At 41.6% G+C, this 17,182-nt stretch overlaps 1 protein-coding gene across 5 annotated transcripts in view; it reads left to right on the forward strand.

Annotated features, from left to right (window-relative positions):
• Nucleotides 1–16,797, forward strand: part of LCLAT1 (lysocardiolipin acyltransferase 1) — a 115,397-nt gene extending 98,600 nt beyond the window's left edge. For 4 of the 5 annotated variants that reach the window (XM_027659318.1, XM_027659320.1, XM_027659321.1 and 1 more), the window contains one exon: nt 12,541–16,795. In XM_027659318.1, coding sequence (XP_027515119.1) covers nt 12,541–13,049 — 509 coding nt within the window. In that variant the 3' untranslated portion in view covers nt 13,050–16,795. Of the gene's footprint in view, nt 1–12,540 lie in introns of all 5 variants that reach the window. The other variant, XM_027659317.1, reaches the window with a different exon arrangement.
• Nucleotides 16,798–17,182: the final 385 nt, after the last annotated feature.

Raw genomic sequence — 17,182 nt, forward strand, 5'->3', positions numbered from 1 at the left:
CCCTTCTTAAAGAAGTGCATCCTGATCACGAGCAGTGAGCTGTACCTGCAGGCTGCAGGTAGGAAGGGCTGGAGGGGTCTGCATTGATTGTCCTCTCTCCTACCATAGTTGCTGGGAGAGTGCATGTGTTATGTGAGGTTTCTGTGTGTGAGGAAGATGCAAAGGCCATCAGACCCTTTAACTTTATGGATCTTTTCCATCAGGGTAGCTCCACCAAGTAGCTGCTGTAGGGTTTGGGTCTGATCCCACATCGTTAGGGAGTAAAGGAACTATATAATCATTATACTTTTCAGAAATTTTAATCACAGCCTGTGGAGGGATGGCAGTGCTTTATCTGATAAATATGTCACTGTCTTTCATCAGCTGATTATAATCATCTTGGAAGTTTCAGTGTGTCTGTTTTTCCCTCTTCTTTTTTACTATTGTGTTTTGTGTAACTTTCCCTAATGAGCCCAGTGAAAAGCAATTGTTCTAAATAAATCATGTGCGCTACAAAGCAGTATATCACAATTAGGTTTCCATTATACTTTAATTAGGCATTCCATTATTAAATTGATGTCTTTGGCTTCTTCCAGGTCTCAGACTAATCCTGAAACAAATTCCTCTTTGTGGATAAATATTAGTCAGTCATAATTAAAGGGTATTCATTGGCGTTGTGGCTTTTCATTAAATCCCTTTCTGATTAAGATGGCTCCCCCAAGTACTGGCCTGATTAAATTTAATAAGATTTGTTCACTTGTGTGTATCATGGTCTGGTGGAAACTGTTTTAGCACCAGGGGATTGGGAGCAATAAATTCATATCTCAGTGCAGGTAGCCATGGTTCTAAATGCCTGGTTTGCACAGTGCTGTACATGCTTGTTTTGGGGGCACTATGGTTTGTGTGGTCAGTCAGTGGTGGAAAAAAAACATGGAAATTGAATTAGTAGTGGTAGAATTGAATATCAAAGGGCTAAGTCACATCTAGAGGGTTACAGTAAAGAAGGGAAGATTAAAGTGTGTTAGAGGCTCTGTTTTGTTGACTCTTTCATGGCTAGGCCTTTGCTGTTCAACTGAAACCTGAGTGCTTTTCTACCTCAAACTGTTTTCACTCCCTGAGATGTACAGATAAGCTCATTTCCTTGTAAATATGCCTCCACTGCAAATTCAGATAATAAAGCAGATGCTCCTGACAGAAGTTCTTGTGACAGCAGGGAATGAAATGTTTTCAGAGCAAAATTCTTGTCCTGGGTTTAAAAATCAAGGTGAAACAAAAACATGATACGGCTCTAGTATATATATGGATCAGAGAAAAGTTATAAGCATCACAATTTCTGTGTGCTGAAATTATGCCTTCTTGTGGAGCTGCTCGTGCTGTTCTGCATTCCTCTTGCTTTGTACACAGAAATGAAAACAAACCACTGTGACCAAGAATGGCAATAGCACAAATCGGTGAGGCATGAAATGCAAGAGATCGGCTCAGGACGTCTGCAGAAGCACTCCATCCAAATATTTGAGGTGGCAGCTAGCAGGTGTTTTTTCAATATCCAGTTCATACTCTATTTTTGGTGCAGGATACATTTTCATCTAGTGTTTTGGTGTGGGATGGGCCGTATTTGTAATACTGAATCTCTCAAAAGTTTGAACGTGTTTTTGGTGTCTTCTTGTGTATCCCAGATATAACGGTACTGGGTATATCATCTAGCCAGTGCTTTGTATCCCATGGAATCAGAGTTGCCCCCCTAAATCCAGATTGCTCTTCCTGGGACTGCTGAAGGCTGCTCTGCCCATGAGTGATGCCTGGGACAGTTTGGAGCGGGCAGGGTTGTAAACAGTGTCAGGTCACTGCGCAGCTGAAGGGTACTCTCTAGCGGTTGACTTTGGGTAGTGATAAGGACAGATAGCAAAGTACACTGAATTATCTTAAGGGCACTCATCTGTTACTGCTGAAAAAGCAAAGAAAAGTAGAGTAAGGTGAGGAAGGGAAGCTGAACTTTATATCTGAACTATAGAAAAGAATAGATGGAATGCACGAGAAGCCAGGATTGAAATGTTTTTTTCTCTAATAGTCCTAGTTTGTTTACTTATTGCTACTGTTGCAATGCAGTGCTGGATGGTGTTGTACTATTCATAGCACCATGCTTCCATTGGCCTGAAATGAGGGCTGATGGAAAGCAAGAATCCATGGCATTTCTGAGGAGATAGGATGCACTTTGATCTGTTGATTACCAAGCAAGAACTGCCAGGACTGCTTCCTTCTGAATATGTGTGGTGAATTGTTTTCCTCTACTCACAGTGACTCACAGTAGTTTTACAGTGACTTTGCAAAGGACAAGACTCAAAATAAGTAGCTGGTCAGTCTGTAGATTGACTAATGTTTACCTAAGACAGTGTGAAAGTGATTAAAAATTATGAGGAAATTCCTACCCTACATCCTGGCAAATCCTAGAACTCCAGAAAAAAGATAGATGTATTTGAAAAGAGTGTTAGCAATGGTTGTGGAAGAATTGGGGGAAATAAATAACATCTAATAAAATGACCACAGAGATGGGGAAGGAAAACCCCTTTAATGCTTGCATTTTCATTGGGATCCTGAAAGCTAATATAGGCTGTTCTGCTACAAAATGGCAGTTCATACATACTGCTACTGCTTACATCTTTAAAAATTACCACTTTTCTTCTCCTAAAATTCCAGGGTTTAAGCCAGCTCTATTGTTTACCTAGCAGTAACATCCTGCAATGTTGAGCATCATTGGTATGACAGTTGTGTATGTAAATTGTTCCAGTGTTTTGCTTTACTATTAACTCAGTGAGGCCAGTCAGAAATGGCAGTAGAAACTGCAGATGCAAAGCTGAATTCTGGCAAAACTGGATTACCTAGAATAGGGATGTGTTTTCTGCTGTAGAGGTTGATGCTTTATTCCATCCGCATTGGGGAGAGATTGTTCATCCAAGCAGAGGGCAAAGAAATGTGCTGGGGTGGATTACTTCTTTCTCAGATTCACAGTGATTTGAAATGCCCAGCCAGTAACAGAAAAATTGGGTCAATTGTCTGTTATATTAAAGATTAGAATAAGCTCTGTGTGTTTGTGTATGATTTATTTTAAGGGTATTTGGTGTCTTGTTTTTCCTTAATTGTAGTGATTCTTAGCTTTTCAGAAAGACTTAGATGACTAGTTTAGCATTCTTTTTAAAAATAAAAATAAATCATCCATTTCCTAATTTAGGTACATTTGCCTGTCTAGCAAGGCATCTTATCGTGACAAGGTAGAGTACATATGATGCTTTTTAAAAGGATTTCACTGAAGTATAGTAAATTATCTTCATTTCAAGCATAATTGTGATTCTAGTTTGAGTTTGTTGGTTGTTTGCCAGGAAATTCATGTTAGAGCTCAGTGGAGTTGGAAAGTTGAGTACCAGTGCATCAGTGTCTCCCTTATATGAAATAAAATTTTTCTATATGGAAAACTAGTGGTGCCTGTAAGCCTAGAAACAACATAGCTTCTTCTACCTAACATGTAACATACCTGTGAAAACTACATCCCATATGTGTAAGTAGAGCAGACTTGTGGTATGGGAGGCCAGGAAAGAGTAGATATGCAGGCAGGGGAATAAACATGGCATTTTTGTTATCTGGATTTGATAAATATAGTTTGGGAATGATAGAGTAAAGAGTGGTGAGTCAGTTTTGCCTGGTCATCTCTAGTGACTGAAAATAACTTGTTATTCCAACCCTTTTATCCCTTCATTCCCTCCTCCCCACATATTTTCATATTTTATTTATAGCTCAACGAGCTTTTGCTTTGCAGTTTGTAAAATAACCCTTCAGAGCTGGGCAGGGAAGACCAAAGAGCAACAGCCCCCCAGGCAGTCTTGTGGATGGAGCCCCTGGGTCGGTGCTTTTCACGTTGCAATGACTGGGTCCCCCCTTCCCCCTGCACATCCTTCCCTCGTCCCTTCCCCCTGCACATCCTTCCCTCGTCTGCTCAGAGATTCCTCTTTTAAACAAACAACCTCGGTTCCTGAAGTCGTCAGAGGGTTTATGTTGACAGCAGTACCCAGGAGCCACGCATGATGTTTCAGACCAGCTGGCTGTGACTTTCATAGCAGCGGGGTCAGAGGGCCCATGTCCGGGGAGGTGGCAAGTAGAGTTCTGGCTGTAAAACCTTAGTGGAGGTTGTAAGCAGCTCTGAAATGCATGAAATCCAAAACCCATCCTTGTATTTATCCTGTAAAGCACAACTGTGTAAACAATGCCTGCAATAATTATGAGCTAAATCTTCTGTATTTTCCTTCAGCCTAACACATGCCCAAGTATTTTTGTACACTTTAATCCACAAACTAAGAATCAGTTTATCACTTGATGTATCTTAACTTGCAGATCAGGATAAGATACTGCTTGATCCGCTCTTAAGTTTCCCACACTACTGACTTCTCATACCATAATGAACTACACTGTATTAGCTCTGATTTGATTTGGAGAGGAGGAAGAGAGCTGGCTGGCTTAACTTCGGTCCTCCTTATATTTTGACTTATGGAGAGGGCAAGGGGAGAGATGTCTTAAAGCAATAAATGTGAATCATAGCGTCATAGAATGGTTTGAGTTGGAAGGGACCTTAAAGATCATTTGGTTCCAACCCCCCTGCCATGAACAGGGACACCTTCCACGAGACCAGGTTGCTCAAAGCCCCATCCAGCCTGGCCTTGAATACTTCCAGTGATGGGGCACCCACAACTTCTCTGGGCAACCTGTGCCAGTGGCTTACCACCCTCACGGTAAAGAATTTCTTCCTAATATCTAGTCCTACCCTCTTTCACTTTAAAGCCATTCCCCTTTGTCATGTCACTACAGGCCCTTGTAAAAAGTCCCTCACCAGTTTTCTTGCAGCCCCCTTTAGGCACTGGAAAGTGCTCTAAGTTCCCCACAGAGCTTTTCTCTTCTCGAAGCTGAACAGCTCTCTCAGCCTGTCTTCTTAGAAGAGGTGCTCCATCCCTCTGATCATCTTTGTGGCGTCCTCTGGACTTGCTCCAACAAGTCCACATCTTTCCTATGTTGGGGACCCCAGAGCTGGAGGCAGCACTGCAGGTGGGGTCTCATGAGAGCGGAGCAGAGGGGGAGAATCCCTCTCTCAAACTGCAGCCCAAGGTACAGCTGGTGAAGGTGATTATCAGATATCAGCCTGGAGTGGGAGAATCTCAGGCTCTGTCACAGGTAAGAGTGGAAAAACTCTTCCATAGCTTGTTTGTGTGCCCTGACACAACTGAGGATCAGCATCTTTTCACAGATGATGTGCCAGTCTGTATTCTCCTTGCCTAGAAAAAATTTTCCAAAAAAACAGGGAGTGGTATTTGCTAGCTCCACCTTACCAGTTCAGCAATGTCTTATCTCCATTGGAAGTGGCTGCCCAGTTCAGCTGTGGCATCTCAAAGGACTTTGCACTGGAGAACAGTGGGATTTGCATTTTAGCCCTGTTGCATGTCACTTCAAAACCTACCCAGTGTCATCCTGGCAGGCTCACCAAAGCTTACTGACTCTGTTGCCTTCCAGGATATGGTAAAGAGCTTTATAATGCTTAATAAACAGGGCTGAATATCAGCTCTTGCAGCGGTGCTGTAGCTACAAGAAAGGACGTAGTCTTTGGAGGCATAAAAACAAAAAGCAAGTAGGAATGTTAGTACTAGATGCCTGTGTGTGGACTTAATGAGGCCATTTTGTAAAATTCTACCTGATTCCAGCACCCACGCTTTAAAAGTATGTTGAAATATTAGAAGAGATTCAGAAAGGCACTAAAGGGATTTGAGCTTTAAAAATTGCTGCATTTTGAGTTTTCAGAAACTAAATAGGTTTAGTTTGTTCAGGAGCAACTTCCTAGGTTGACAGATCATACAACCACTTACCTGTATGAGCACAGACAGCTCATTAACTTAGCCAAGTTATATGGTCAGGAAGTAAAAGAACAAAAATAACGTACACAGACACATACACACGTCCCCCTGATTAATTAGACGAATTGCTTATCTCATGTTGAAAGCTTTAAAGCAATGTGGGATGTCTGTCTTACCACATCCCATGGCAAAACTGAAAACATTCTGCATAAGCTCCTCTGTCATTCAGGAGATCAGATTAGATGATGATAACATTAGGTCTGGTCTTAAAATAATTAAATGAGGTATTTACAGAGATTTCAAAGTCAAAGCGGATCTCCCTTCCCAACACCAACCTCACAACAACTTCAGTTAGTGGTGTTGTTTACACATTAATGAGATGTAGCATCAGGCTGCAAAACTATGTCATGTAAATTTATTTAGCTAAAGAATTAAGCACATGTAATGACTGCTGATAGCTATGAGAATATCCTTATATCTCTTGGTCTTTGTACCAGCCAGGCTGGAATAGTCCTCTACTCCAGTATGCAGCACCCAGAGCACATTTCCTTCCTGCTGAGAAGCAGAAAGAAGCCAGGGCTGTCCCTTCCCCGGGCTCCTACCCTCAGGGACTAGAGATGCAGTGTCCCTAACTCCTTCGTGTCAGCAGGTGGAAGGTCTTCCTCTCTCCTTGTATCACAATGCCAGTGGAAAATCAGATAGGCATAGAAAGAATTGGTATGCAGGATCACTCTTCTCTGTTAATCAAGGCCAGTATTATCATTCTGTCTTTTTTTGTTTGCTTATTTGATTGCTACACTTACCTAAAAAAGATTTTCAATAACTACTGAGTTGAAAGTGATTTAGATTAACCCCAGCTGACACTGCTGCTTTAAAGAGGGCTGCCTGAAGTTTTAAATCCTCACAAGCATGATACTTCCCAGGAGGGGCTGTAAATCCTTGAAGCTGCTCCCTCCTGATACTGTGTTCTCAAAGAAAAATCACTCAAATCTCGTGAGCCAAGGCAGTGGTATTATCCAGTAAGCAGTTTTAGATGGCTTTTGTTTTAATGTCCAAAAATGTATCTTTGTTTCAAAGCTAACATACATAGTGTAAAACCCTACAAATTTGTTCTACTTGTTTCCATCTCTGCTTTAATTATGTTGCTGATCAGTTTATTTACAGAAATGCCAAACCTCACTCTTTCGTGTTTCCTAAGGAAGTGTGTGTAGGGTTGAGGATATTGGGGCATAGGTGGGTGAGCTACAGCCAGTGTTTTATGGAAGCCTGGAAATGTATGAAATATCTGGAGCTGTGCGATAAAGGGACAGATAGGTCACTTCTCTGGAGAAAGTAGTTATATTGAGGTGAGAGGTGGAATGGACAAGGGCCTCACATCCTGGTCCCACTTTTAACAGAGCAGCTTAATTTAAGGTGATCATGAATATTCTGTTGTGAGAGCATCTCAGTATGCCTCTCCCCATTCCGGCTCAACAGCTCATCAGCGTGCTGTTCTGTGATGTACTGTGGTTAAGAATAGCATCTTCTCTGCTGGATCAATGCATGGGGAGAGACTGTATAATCCTTGTAAGATTTAAAGTAATGTCAATGATAACTAAAGCAGGACAAATTACAGCTGCTGAGATCCTTGCTAGGGATGGAAATGGGTTAATGCCAAGGAGACTCAGCTGCCTGTTCACCTTCTAGGCTGCAGACAGTCTGAGCAGTTCATTGCGTGGGTTTGCCTGGGACCATCCTCATTTTTGGCTCACTGATGGTCATTTTGGCTTTCAGAGCTCCTGTTCTGAATCATCATGTTGGCCCTGAAGTCACTGTTTGTACAGATCCTTTTGTCTCGCAGGGAGCTTGCTCAGCATTACTCAGTCCCAGGTACAAGCAAGGAAGTGTCCTTGTCATTTGTGTGAATCATTACTGAGGAATGGGCTGTGCTTGATCTCCCAAGTGATGGCAGAAGGGATGGGTCCATCCAACCAGCCCACTTATGTGGTACTGTGATGTGGGGCTGAGCATCACTTCTGGCAGTTGTCTCCAATTGCATCTGCATCGCAATATTCTCTTTGTGAATGTGTTTGAAAGAAGCTGAAAATAGTTTAATCTTGCCTTTTGTGTTCAGGCTGGTTTTTTTTCCCCTAGAACTAAAATACTGTGCTGGCATGGTATTATTGAACACACAGTTAAAAGTAATGTTCAGGTTGCAAGGTTTTATAATAAGGGAAGAGATAAAAGGTTTGTCTTCACCCATGCAAAGGAGCACAGGGGCAGAAGGTCAGGCAGGCAAAGCCTCAAAACCCAGATGGAGGAACAAAGCCTCTACCACAGCTCCTCTGAGGGTTGTTATGGGGGAGCCATTGGCTCATGGGCCAGGAGTGACACCCATCACATGAGTCCATGGGAGAGGACCCTGTCCATCACCTTACAGACTGAGGGGTGTTACTGCTGTCAGGGCTCTGGGAGTTGCTGCAGGATGCCAAAGAGTGAGCTTTTGGGGGGACAAGAGTTATTATGGGATGTTTAGGGGAGGAACCAAAAGTGAGGAAAGGGATGCTTCAAGGTGCTTCGGAGGAAACCAGTTTTGGAAAATAGAGGAATAAGGGGTAAAAGGGGCTGGTCCCATTTAAATGGGGCTGGTCAGTACACCTGCCTGGCTTTGCCTTGTGCCTCATCAGCCCAGTCTGCCCCAGCTTCTCAATAAACCTTATTTCTATTTCCCTGGGTGAGGGGAAATGTTTTTTAAAAGGCAGTATCTTTCTCTGATGCTAATATTTTGGTCATGAGCCTGGTTAAGTTCTCCCTGTGCCACCTCTGAGTACAGTGCCCAAAGCAACCAGCTGTGCAATGTAATAGCTTGAGGTAATGTCATGTATCAACGGAGCCTGAAATATAAGTAACTTTGATTGGAGCACTGAAAATTTAGTAAGTAAAAGAATTCTCCTTTTGAGGCATTTTGTCATCCCAAAATTAAGACCACCACGCGGATTAATCATTGTCTGCATGTTATGCAGTTTAGAGCCACTTAATAATGATTAGAAATAAACTTTATGTTCACTCCTGACCACTGCAGTAAGCTTTCCTTTTCTGAGGTGCTTTTATAAAGCATATATAGGACAGAACGTTATTCATTTTTATGAAGGATACATAGTTCTACTACTGCGAGAAGAAAGTCCTGAGACTGTAAAGCTACTGAAACTGGTGTCTCTTTGTCCTGAAGAGCTGGGCTACCTGCCTGATGTTTTAGCCCTAATGGCAGTTTCTTAGCTTAATTAGATTTCAGATGCAAATCTGTGAACATTATTTGATTTCCTCTGTCCTTCATTCCTTCCCCAGTGGGACATGGATACTAAAAGCATTTAAGGAAGTGTTTTGTCCACCAACAGCTTCTCTGAGCTAACCCACTAGAGAAGTACAATGATGTGGTTTCCCTTAGTGCAATTTCTTCTTCAGATGTGCAGAAACAGGTTTTTGAAGCCAATCTTTAAATTCAGGTGGAAAAAGGATCTTTAAAGTCAGTGACTGCCCTGCATCTTCACTTAGGATCACTTTCTGGTTGACTGGCACCTTGGAACACATGCTGTTAGATGTTTCCAGATCGCAGAGACAAGGAGCTTAACTTCAGAGGGAGACAGTAAAGATGGCTCCAGCCAAGAATGCAGGTTTGGAACTGCCTGAATAAACCTAGCCTAAAGGGATTTTGTCTCTGCTCATGAATGGTCTACCTTTATCTGTTGCTGTAACTTTTCTTCTTTTTAGCAGATTCTCCAGTAGCATGTTTGGTAGTGATGCAGTGACACTGTCCATATCCATTGATAAATCAGCATAGAAGATGCAGAAGCTTTTTGTTCAGGTGTGGAATGTGGAACCTGCAGTTCTACTGCATGTCACACTAGCAGGGCATGCTTCTTTCAGCAGCTGTAGAAAACTGATTAGAGCTGGTCCTTTCCACATGCTTGCCTTGCCAGGGAATTAAAGCTCCAGGCTGCCATTTGCATGGAGTTCTTAAATATGTATGACCCAAACCAGGGGGCTGCTGAGAAAGGCTCTAATCCTTTTGCATATGAAACCTGGTATTCTGTTTTTCTCTCTTTCTGATATTTCTGTTCTTTCAAATATGCTAAATCAACCCTTGAAGTTTCATTTCTTCTTGTGTAAAATACACTTTAATAGGTGAACCTTGCAGCTGGAATTAGGAGATACTGGTTCCAGCCGGACGTGCAGAGCAGGTCAGGTAATCATCCTCATGTTTAATGCTGAAAGAGTAATGTCCATCCTCCTGTATACAGCTCTTTGAGCTTGGTTCTGGGTAACTAATTTTGCAACCATAATGTAGTGTAGACCTTCTGCAGTTTGGTAGGAAGCCCTGCTGGAAGCTTTCTTGTCTGGGGATGCCACAGATCCATAGGTAAGGAGTAGAGGCTTCCCTATTTCTTATCAGGAATTCATGGGGAGAAATCTACTTGCATGCTGGAGAGGTCAGACCAGCTGTGAGAGTGCAGAGAGTCTTGTCAGTCCTACTTGCACAGAGTCAAGAAATCTGATGATTTATTACCTGTAGTCTGTAATTGACAGTGGTCCTGTAAAGCCTTGATTTTTCAAGACCACTTGCATGTATTGGCAGACTGTTTAGCTGCAAAGACACAAGTGACCAAAAGGTGGGTGAGAAACTCATCTAGCCAAAAACTTTTTTTATAAAAGGCCTTTTTCATGCAAGGATCTCAGGAAGGCTGAACTTTTCTGGCCTGCCTCTTAGGGTAGAGTATGTAGGTTTTATGTGTCACTAGGACCTGGTGAACTATGGAGGATCAGGAGGAAGAAAGATTGTAGGAGATGGACACCTCTTGGAGGTATGTGTAACAGCTCTTCCCCTGGCTGGGCCAGGAACTGGGGGATATCTGTCTTGTAGGATGACTGTAATTCCTTCTGATGGCAGAAATATTTGGAATAGTGGGGGGAAAATGCGAGCTGTTCCCAAAATGAAAATGTTTTGTGATCAGGTGCAGCAGGCTGGCCATCGTTTCCCTTTGCAGGCTGGGTTTCTAAGGCATGTTCAATTTTGGCATCTCTTGGTAGGAGATCTGAAAGGTTTTACCTGTGCAGAATACAGGGATTCTCTGCTTATACAGGATGTGATACCATAGCTAGAGAAAAGATGGAATATTGAGTTTCACTCTGATAGACCTCCTAGGAGCCATATATAGCTCTTTAAAAACCCGAATAATCTGCTGCTGCCCAAGAGAGATCGTTATAAGGCAGAACAGTTATAAAATACTCTGAAAGGCTGAATAGGGCTTTTCCCCCTCTTTTGATATTTGGAATTGAACTTTAGATACATCATTTTGAACATGGCCTTTTAAAGTATCTTTCTATTCTTGCCCTGTCATTTTTAGAGCTCTAAAAGAGAGCCAAAATGCCAGGGGAAGGGGAGCAAATAAAAACGAAGAATGGGGCTAAACAGTAGGTTTTGATCATCTTTGCAAGAAGTGGCATCATCTGTGAGAACAAAAGTCTTCAGCTGCTGCAACTGGAGACAGCTTTTAGTCTCCAATTCTATTTTGCCCTCAGCCAGCCAGCCAAATAAAAACAGCGACATAAATCACTGCTGGCAGAACTTAACAGTTATGCAACGTCCAGTGCACCACATGCCTATTTTTAGATCAGTTTTACACTAGGAGAATTTACTTTATGAAATCTAAAAAGAATGTCTGGTCAGGGGCCGGGGCATAAAGAAGGTATTTAGGAAGTGCAAAATATAAAAATACTTAGTACAAAGACACACTAGCAAGCCCCACTTTGGCAATACTGATATCCTTTCAAGAGCATTGGCTCAATCAGACATGCTAATGAAGAGCAGGGTTTTTTTCATCAATATTCCCCTGAATTTCTAATCTGCAATTGCCTTTTAAATGGTTAACTACACTCACTTTACTCAAATAGCTAACTGTATGTGGTTTACTTAGTGGTGGGCTTCAACCCCCACTTAGGCTGCACTTTGTCTTTCCCAGATGTGGAGTGCAATGAACAGCAGCTCACCTCCTTACAGTACTGGCTGCTCAGGTCTAAAGAAATTGTGTTAACTGGAGTGCTCTGCAAAGCTGGCTGAGCTGCAAAGCTGCTCCTCAATCCTTTGTGAGATACCCTAGATTTAATGAGTTCGTGATATTTAGCTGGTATATGTTTCACTTATGTTTTCTCAGTCTTCATTGAACTAGGATTGTGAATGCTGCTTGCTCCAGATCAACCTGAATCTATTTCAGTGTTCACAGGAACATAGACTAAGTTGTATTTCATTAGTGAAAAGCAATTTCAGCATGCAGCACAGCTAGGAATAACTGAACATTAGACTCACATACTGTGCTCTTTATCCAAGACCAGATGTGCACCTCCTCTCCTTTAAATTTGACTTTAATCCCTTACTCACTGTTGTTATTCTGCGTTAGTTTGTACTGTGTATAATCTTGTTCACGAAGGTTTTTGTTCAGTTTCTGAAAAGATAATGGTTGGGAAAAGTTTGACCTTTCAGCCTTTAGAGATTCTAGCAGGTTGAACATGCTCTGCATAGCTAATGTATCTCTGGGATTTCTGCCACAATTTGGACAGTTTTCAATCACACCTTGAAGCAAATTAGTGTTTTGACCATTGCATGATCTGTATTGATCTTTTTTCCCACAAACCTTTCTTCTAGGTGACAATCTCGATGCTATCCATGACATAACTGTGGCATACCCCCAAAACATTCCTCAGACAGAGAAGCACCTTTTGAACGGAAACTTCCCAAAGGAGATTCACTTCCACGTCCAGAGATATCCGATAGAGACAGTGCCCACTTCTAAGGAGGAGCTGCAGCTTTGGTGCCGGAAGCGTTGGGAAGAGAAAGAGGAGAGACTCCGACACTTCTATGAAGGTGGAAAATGTTTCAGTGCAACAGGGCAAGGCATTGTTCCCCCCTGTAAATCTGAGCTCAGGGTCCTCGTGGTGAAGTGCATCTCACTCCTGTACTGGACAGTGTTCCCGCTGGGTATGCTCTCACTGCTGTACCTGTACAGCTTTGCTCAGTGGTATTTTGCAGCCATGGTCATCTTTTTTGTTGTGCAGCAAAAGATATTTGGTGGGCTGGAACTAATTGAACTCGCTTGTCATCGATATTTTAAAAAGCACCAGAAATTTCACGACACAAAAATAAAAAACAATTAGTTCTGGCGTAGAGAAAGGGGGGGTGGGTTGAGATGCCCTGTGAATTTTATGCACAGGGAACAATTTTTGCATGAGAATTGTCTTTTACTATTGCCATTGTTAGACATTTGCACATGATTCTGTGAAGAGAAAGAAAAATGTTAGTTATTCCTACATGTGAAAATGGTAGTTTTTTAATCTCTGAATGTAATTTCAACATTGCTCTTGCAAGCAGCTAGCAACTGCATTCTGCTGTCATTAAGAAACAAATTGCTGGATTATTGAACAATCATAAAGATGGTAATAAATGTAACATGCACTGGACTTTCATGTAGAAACCCAAACTGTTCAGCTAAGAGAGACAGATGTATGATTTCTGTATAATCACATTGCTGTGAAGTAAGCGTCGGATTTGGAAAGCTGGTAAGTTTAGTGATGTTTTGATGGTAGGTGAAAGTTGGAGAAGAAGTTGTTCTGTTTCTTTTTTATATTTCAAATACTCAAACTTATTTTAAAATAATATTTTTGCATAAGCTTTTTCAAACACTACTGAACCTACCACTGTTCAACCATTCTGGCTTGGTCACTCAGAGGGGTTTTTAAGCCTTGTAGTCTTGTGTCATAGTACAGAGAACAGTCCTGGCTCTGCCTCCATTTAAGTCTTTGCTGATTATTTAATAGACCTGTGCAGCTAAGTTTTGATTTCTCACTGTTTCATACTGTTTCAGTCTCCCTGTTAGCTGTGGGAGAGTTGTTCCCACTGTAGTATGCAGAGCTGTGGGATAGGGGAACTGGGTTTTTTTGTTGGTTTAGTGGTGTTTTTTTCTCACAGAGGCAAAAGTAAGTGTCTGTCTCCAAATAGCTGGAAAATGTTTTTCAAAACAGTTTCCTTGTAGACCTTCTTGGATTGAAAACATTTTAGTTAATTTTCAGAGTAGGCAAGATATCTTTTTTCTTTTTTAAGCATTAATTTTGGTTTTCACATTGCTTCCTTTGGCGTTTCATGTGTCCATATAGATAAGCAGGAAGAATTCTTGCTCCGTGCATGTCAGACAGACCTGTTGAAATGCACATGATGCAGTGATTGTCTCCTTATTGGTACAAGACATGGGTTTAGGTTTTAGACATCACAGCACAGGGAAGAGCTACATCTTCCCTTTGCTGTATTGGCTTTGATTTCTTGATGACATCATTACCTTTTTAACCTCCTTCACAATTTTTGGGAGGTTCTCTTGGGGCTCCCACTATAACACGTTCACTTTTTTTCATGACATTCAGAAAATCTGAAGGCTTAAGCTTAGACAAGGCACTTTCAACTGTATTCCTTGTCATATACAGTAAAAGTAATGTTATATTCACACAGAAAAAGACAAAAACATTGCCAGCACTTAGGAGACAGTTCAGGTCTTCAGGTTAGATTGTTCTGCAACCTCAAAAATTTTAAACAACCTGATCAATTCTAATGCTGCAAAACCTTCATGACTTACTAAATATTTGTGTTTATTGCATGACAGCTTGTTTGAGCTAGACTGAGATGGCCTGTCTCCGTGTGTTGAGTGGCATTGCCATGAAATGTGAAAGTTCAGAGTGCAAAATGTATCTTGTACTGTGCTGGGTGTCTCAAGCGTTGGGTTGGCATGGTGGACACACCTGTTTGCTTTTAAATTACAACTCTAAGCATGTTGTCTTATGTGTTTGTTTCAAAGACCATTTTTTTAACAAATCACCAGCCTCTATTCAACTGTCCCTTGCAAGGTGACAAGTCTTTTTTAATCTATGCTTATAATAGCTAATTGTTTATTACGCGGAAAGTACTTGAAGCCATCTGGTTTACTCCAATTTTTTTAATCCCTTTTTTCTTAAAAATAAATAAATAAAACTAGGTTTATATTTAGGGTTATGTTTCTTAATGATTTTTTCATATTTGTATTTGAGTACCTGACGACTGACAACTGGTGTTTCATTGTCACGAGTGGTAGGAGGTCATTTCTGCACCTCGAGGTCTTTTTTTAACACAATTCTGTAATATCACAGGCATGGTTGCAGCTTAAATCTACATAGCCTGGTTTTTCTTCACCTAATGCTCTGCTTTGGTGCAGTTCCCTGCACATCCAGGTAATCCACTGCAAGGGAAAACCTAAAAACCACATTTATGGTTAATGCAGAGGAGACCTAAAAGGCTTCTTCTAGTCTGTCCTAAGCCACGGCTTAGGACAAAGTGCTTTCATGCCAGGAGTAACCATGGCCAGCCTACTCCAATAGCCTTAACACCATCTTCAGGAGTGAATTCAAAGAACAGTTTCTATGTGTTGGTGACGTAAATACCAGCTGTGCTTTTCTCAGTCGTTCAGAGAACTTTGTGGTGTCATCAGATGTATCAGAAGCATCAGTGTGAGTGTTGGTCATGGAGCGGTAAAGGATTTACATCTGTGTGTGATTAAAGTTGGGCTCTGACAGTGAAGTCAAATGCAATTCATCATCGACCCTTACAAGGGGTTTTCTCCCAGCTGGAGCCAAACACGTAACCTATTGTAATGTGGTAAAAACATCCTGCAAATCTGTAATTCATCCTCCTCTCTCATGTGTTCGGATCAAAGAGAAAGAATAATATTCTTGTCAGCTGCTCATGTCACTTTTGCAATGCCCAACTCCATGATGTGGAGTAAATGGTCAGTGAAGAATCCTCCTCTCCCAGGGGAGGTGTTGGCTTTGTGTCTCATGTAAATTTTCAGATTCTGTGCATCATTTTTCAGCTCAATTAGAAATGCAAGAGGGGGAAAAACTGAATGAAAATGAAAAGCTTTGTGGATATAGAAGCTTCTTTGTTTAAAAAGTGGTTAAAGAACTGAGGGAAGATTGTTCTGTGAATGTTTTTTTTCTCTTTGGTCAAAATGTAGCTTTTTACTGAAAAGATTCTAATATACAGATTTCTTGGAGGCTTCTTTATTCCTACCCTGTTTTCCTATTTAAAGAACACTAAGATGGCACTTAGAGACATAGTTTAGTCTCAATCTTGGCAGTTCTGGGTTTATGTTGGACTCGAGGGTCTTAAAGGTCTTTTCTCACCTAAATTATTCTATGATTCTCTGCTGGGTAAATCACTTTGAAATGTTTTCAGTGCTGTTAGATTAAAGGTGCTAGTACTCCAGGAATCACCCACTCTTCTTTCATGGGACATGTTTTAGCACCAAGACTTGTCTCACTCACTGGCAGGTTTGTCACAGCTCACCTTCTCCTGTAGTCCCAGCAGCTGCACTGCTGAGCAGCAACTGCTCTGTCTGTGGGACCTACAGGTCTGGGTAGGTCTTGTTTACATTATTTGAGATCAGTGACGTGCTTTAAGGATGGTGCTCCCATTTGCTCAATCAGATGTTTCCTCTTGAGCATCGGGGGGTTTCTTTCTCTCTGCTCAGAACAGAAGGTTTGAAATTCTGCCATCTGTGCGTGTCATCAAGCTCACCTGGGTAGCAGGATGTCAGACCAAGTCTCTTGACTTCAAAGCTGCAAGGCCCAAAGCTGGTCTGTAAGGTGTTATCTGGATCATATAAAATGTAGTTCTTAGTTTTGTGCATTGCATCAATCGGTGTTGTTTAAAAAAGATCCATGTTTTTATAACTTGATTTTATATGTGCACTATGTGAAAGGAAACACCAGGATACTACAAACCTACAGAAAGCCTTAGTTTTCAGATTTCACTGATAATATTATTAGAATGTTTTAACCGTGTACCAGTTACTCTACAACAACAATAAAGACCTGAAGCATTGCATGTGTTTAATTTTGCTGTTTTCTTTCTACTGCACCTGTAAGGAAAAAACCTTGTCTTCAGTCGCATGGTTGGCTGTATTGGGCAGACTGATGTCCAGTTGGATGCTCAACCCACAGTTTGTGGCTATTGGAGGGGAGAACTCCCCTTCCCTCCTTGGCAAGTTGGAAAGGGGGTTTGACTGTAGCCTCACTCAAGCTTCTTCCTGTAAAGGGGTGCAGAAACCTTTGAGAGCATGCAAGAAGTACAGCTCAGCTTTAGCCTTGCTGTGCTGCTTAACCAGGATTGCTAAAGAGTAAGCTGTGTTAGGTAGTGATCCCTGGATAAGTCCTCCATTGTAGCTATATCCTTTTACCATCTGTGGAACTGGTGACACAAGAAATGATCT

The sequence above is a fragment of the Corapipo altera genome, unplaced genomic scaffold, assembly GCF_003945725.1.
Source record: "Corapipo altera isolate COAL_440 unplaced genomic scaffold, ASM394572v1 48, whole genome shotgun sequence".
NCBI classification, from domain to species: domain Eukaryota; kingdom Metazoa; phylum Chordata; class Aves; order Passeriformes; family Pipridae; genus Corapipo; species Corapipo altera.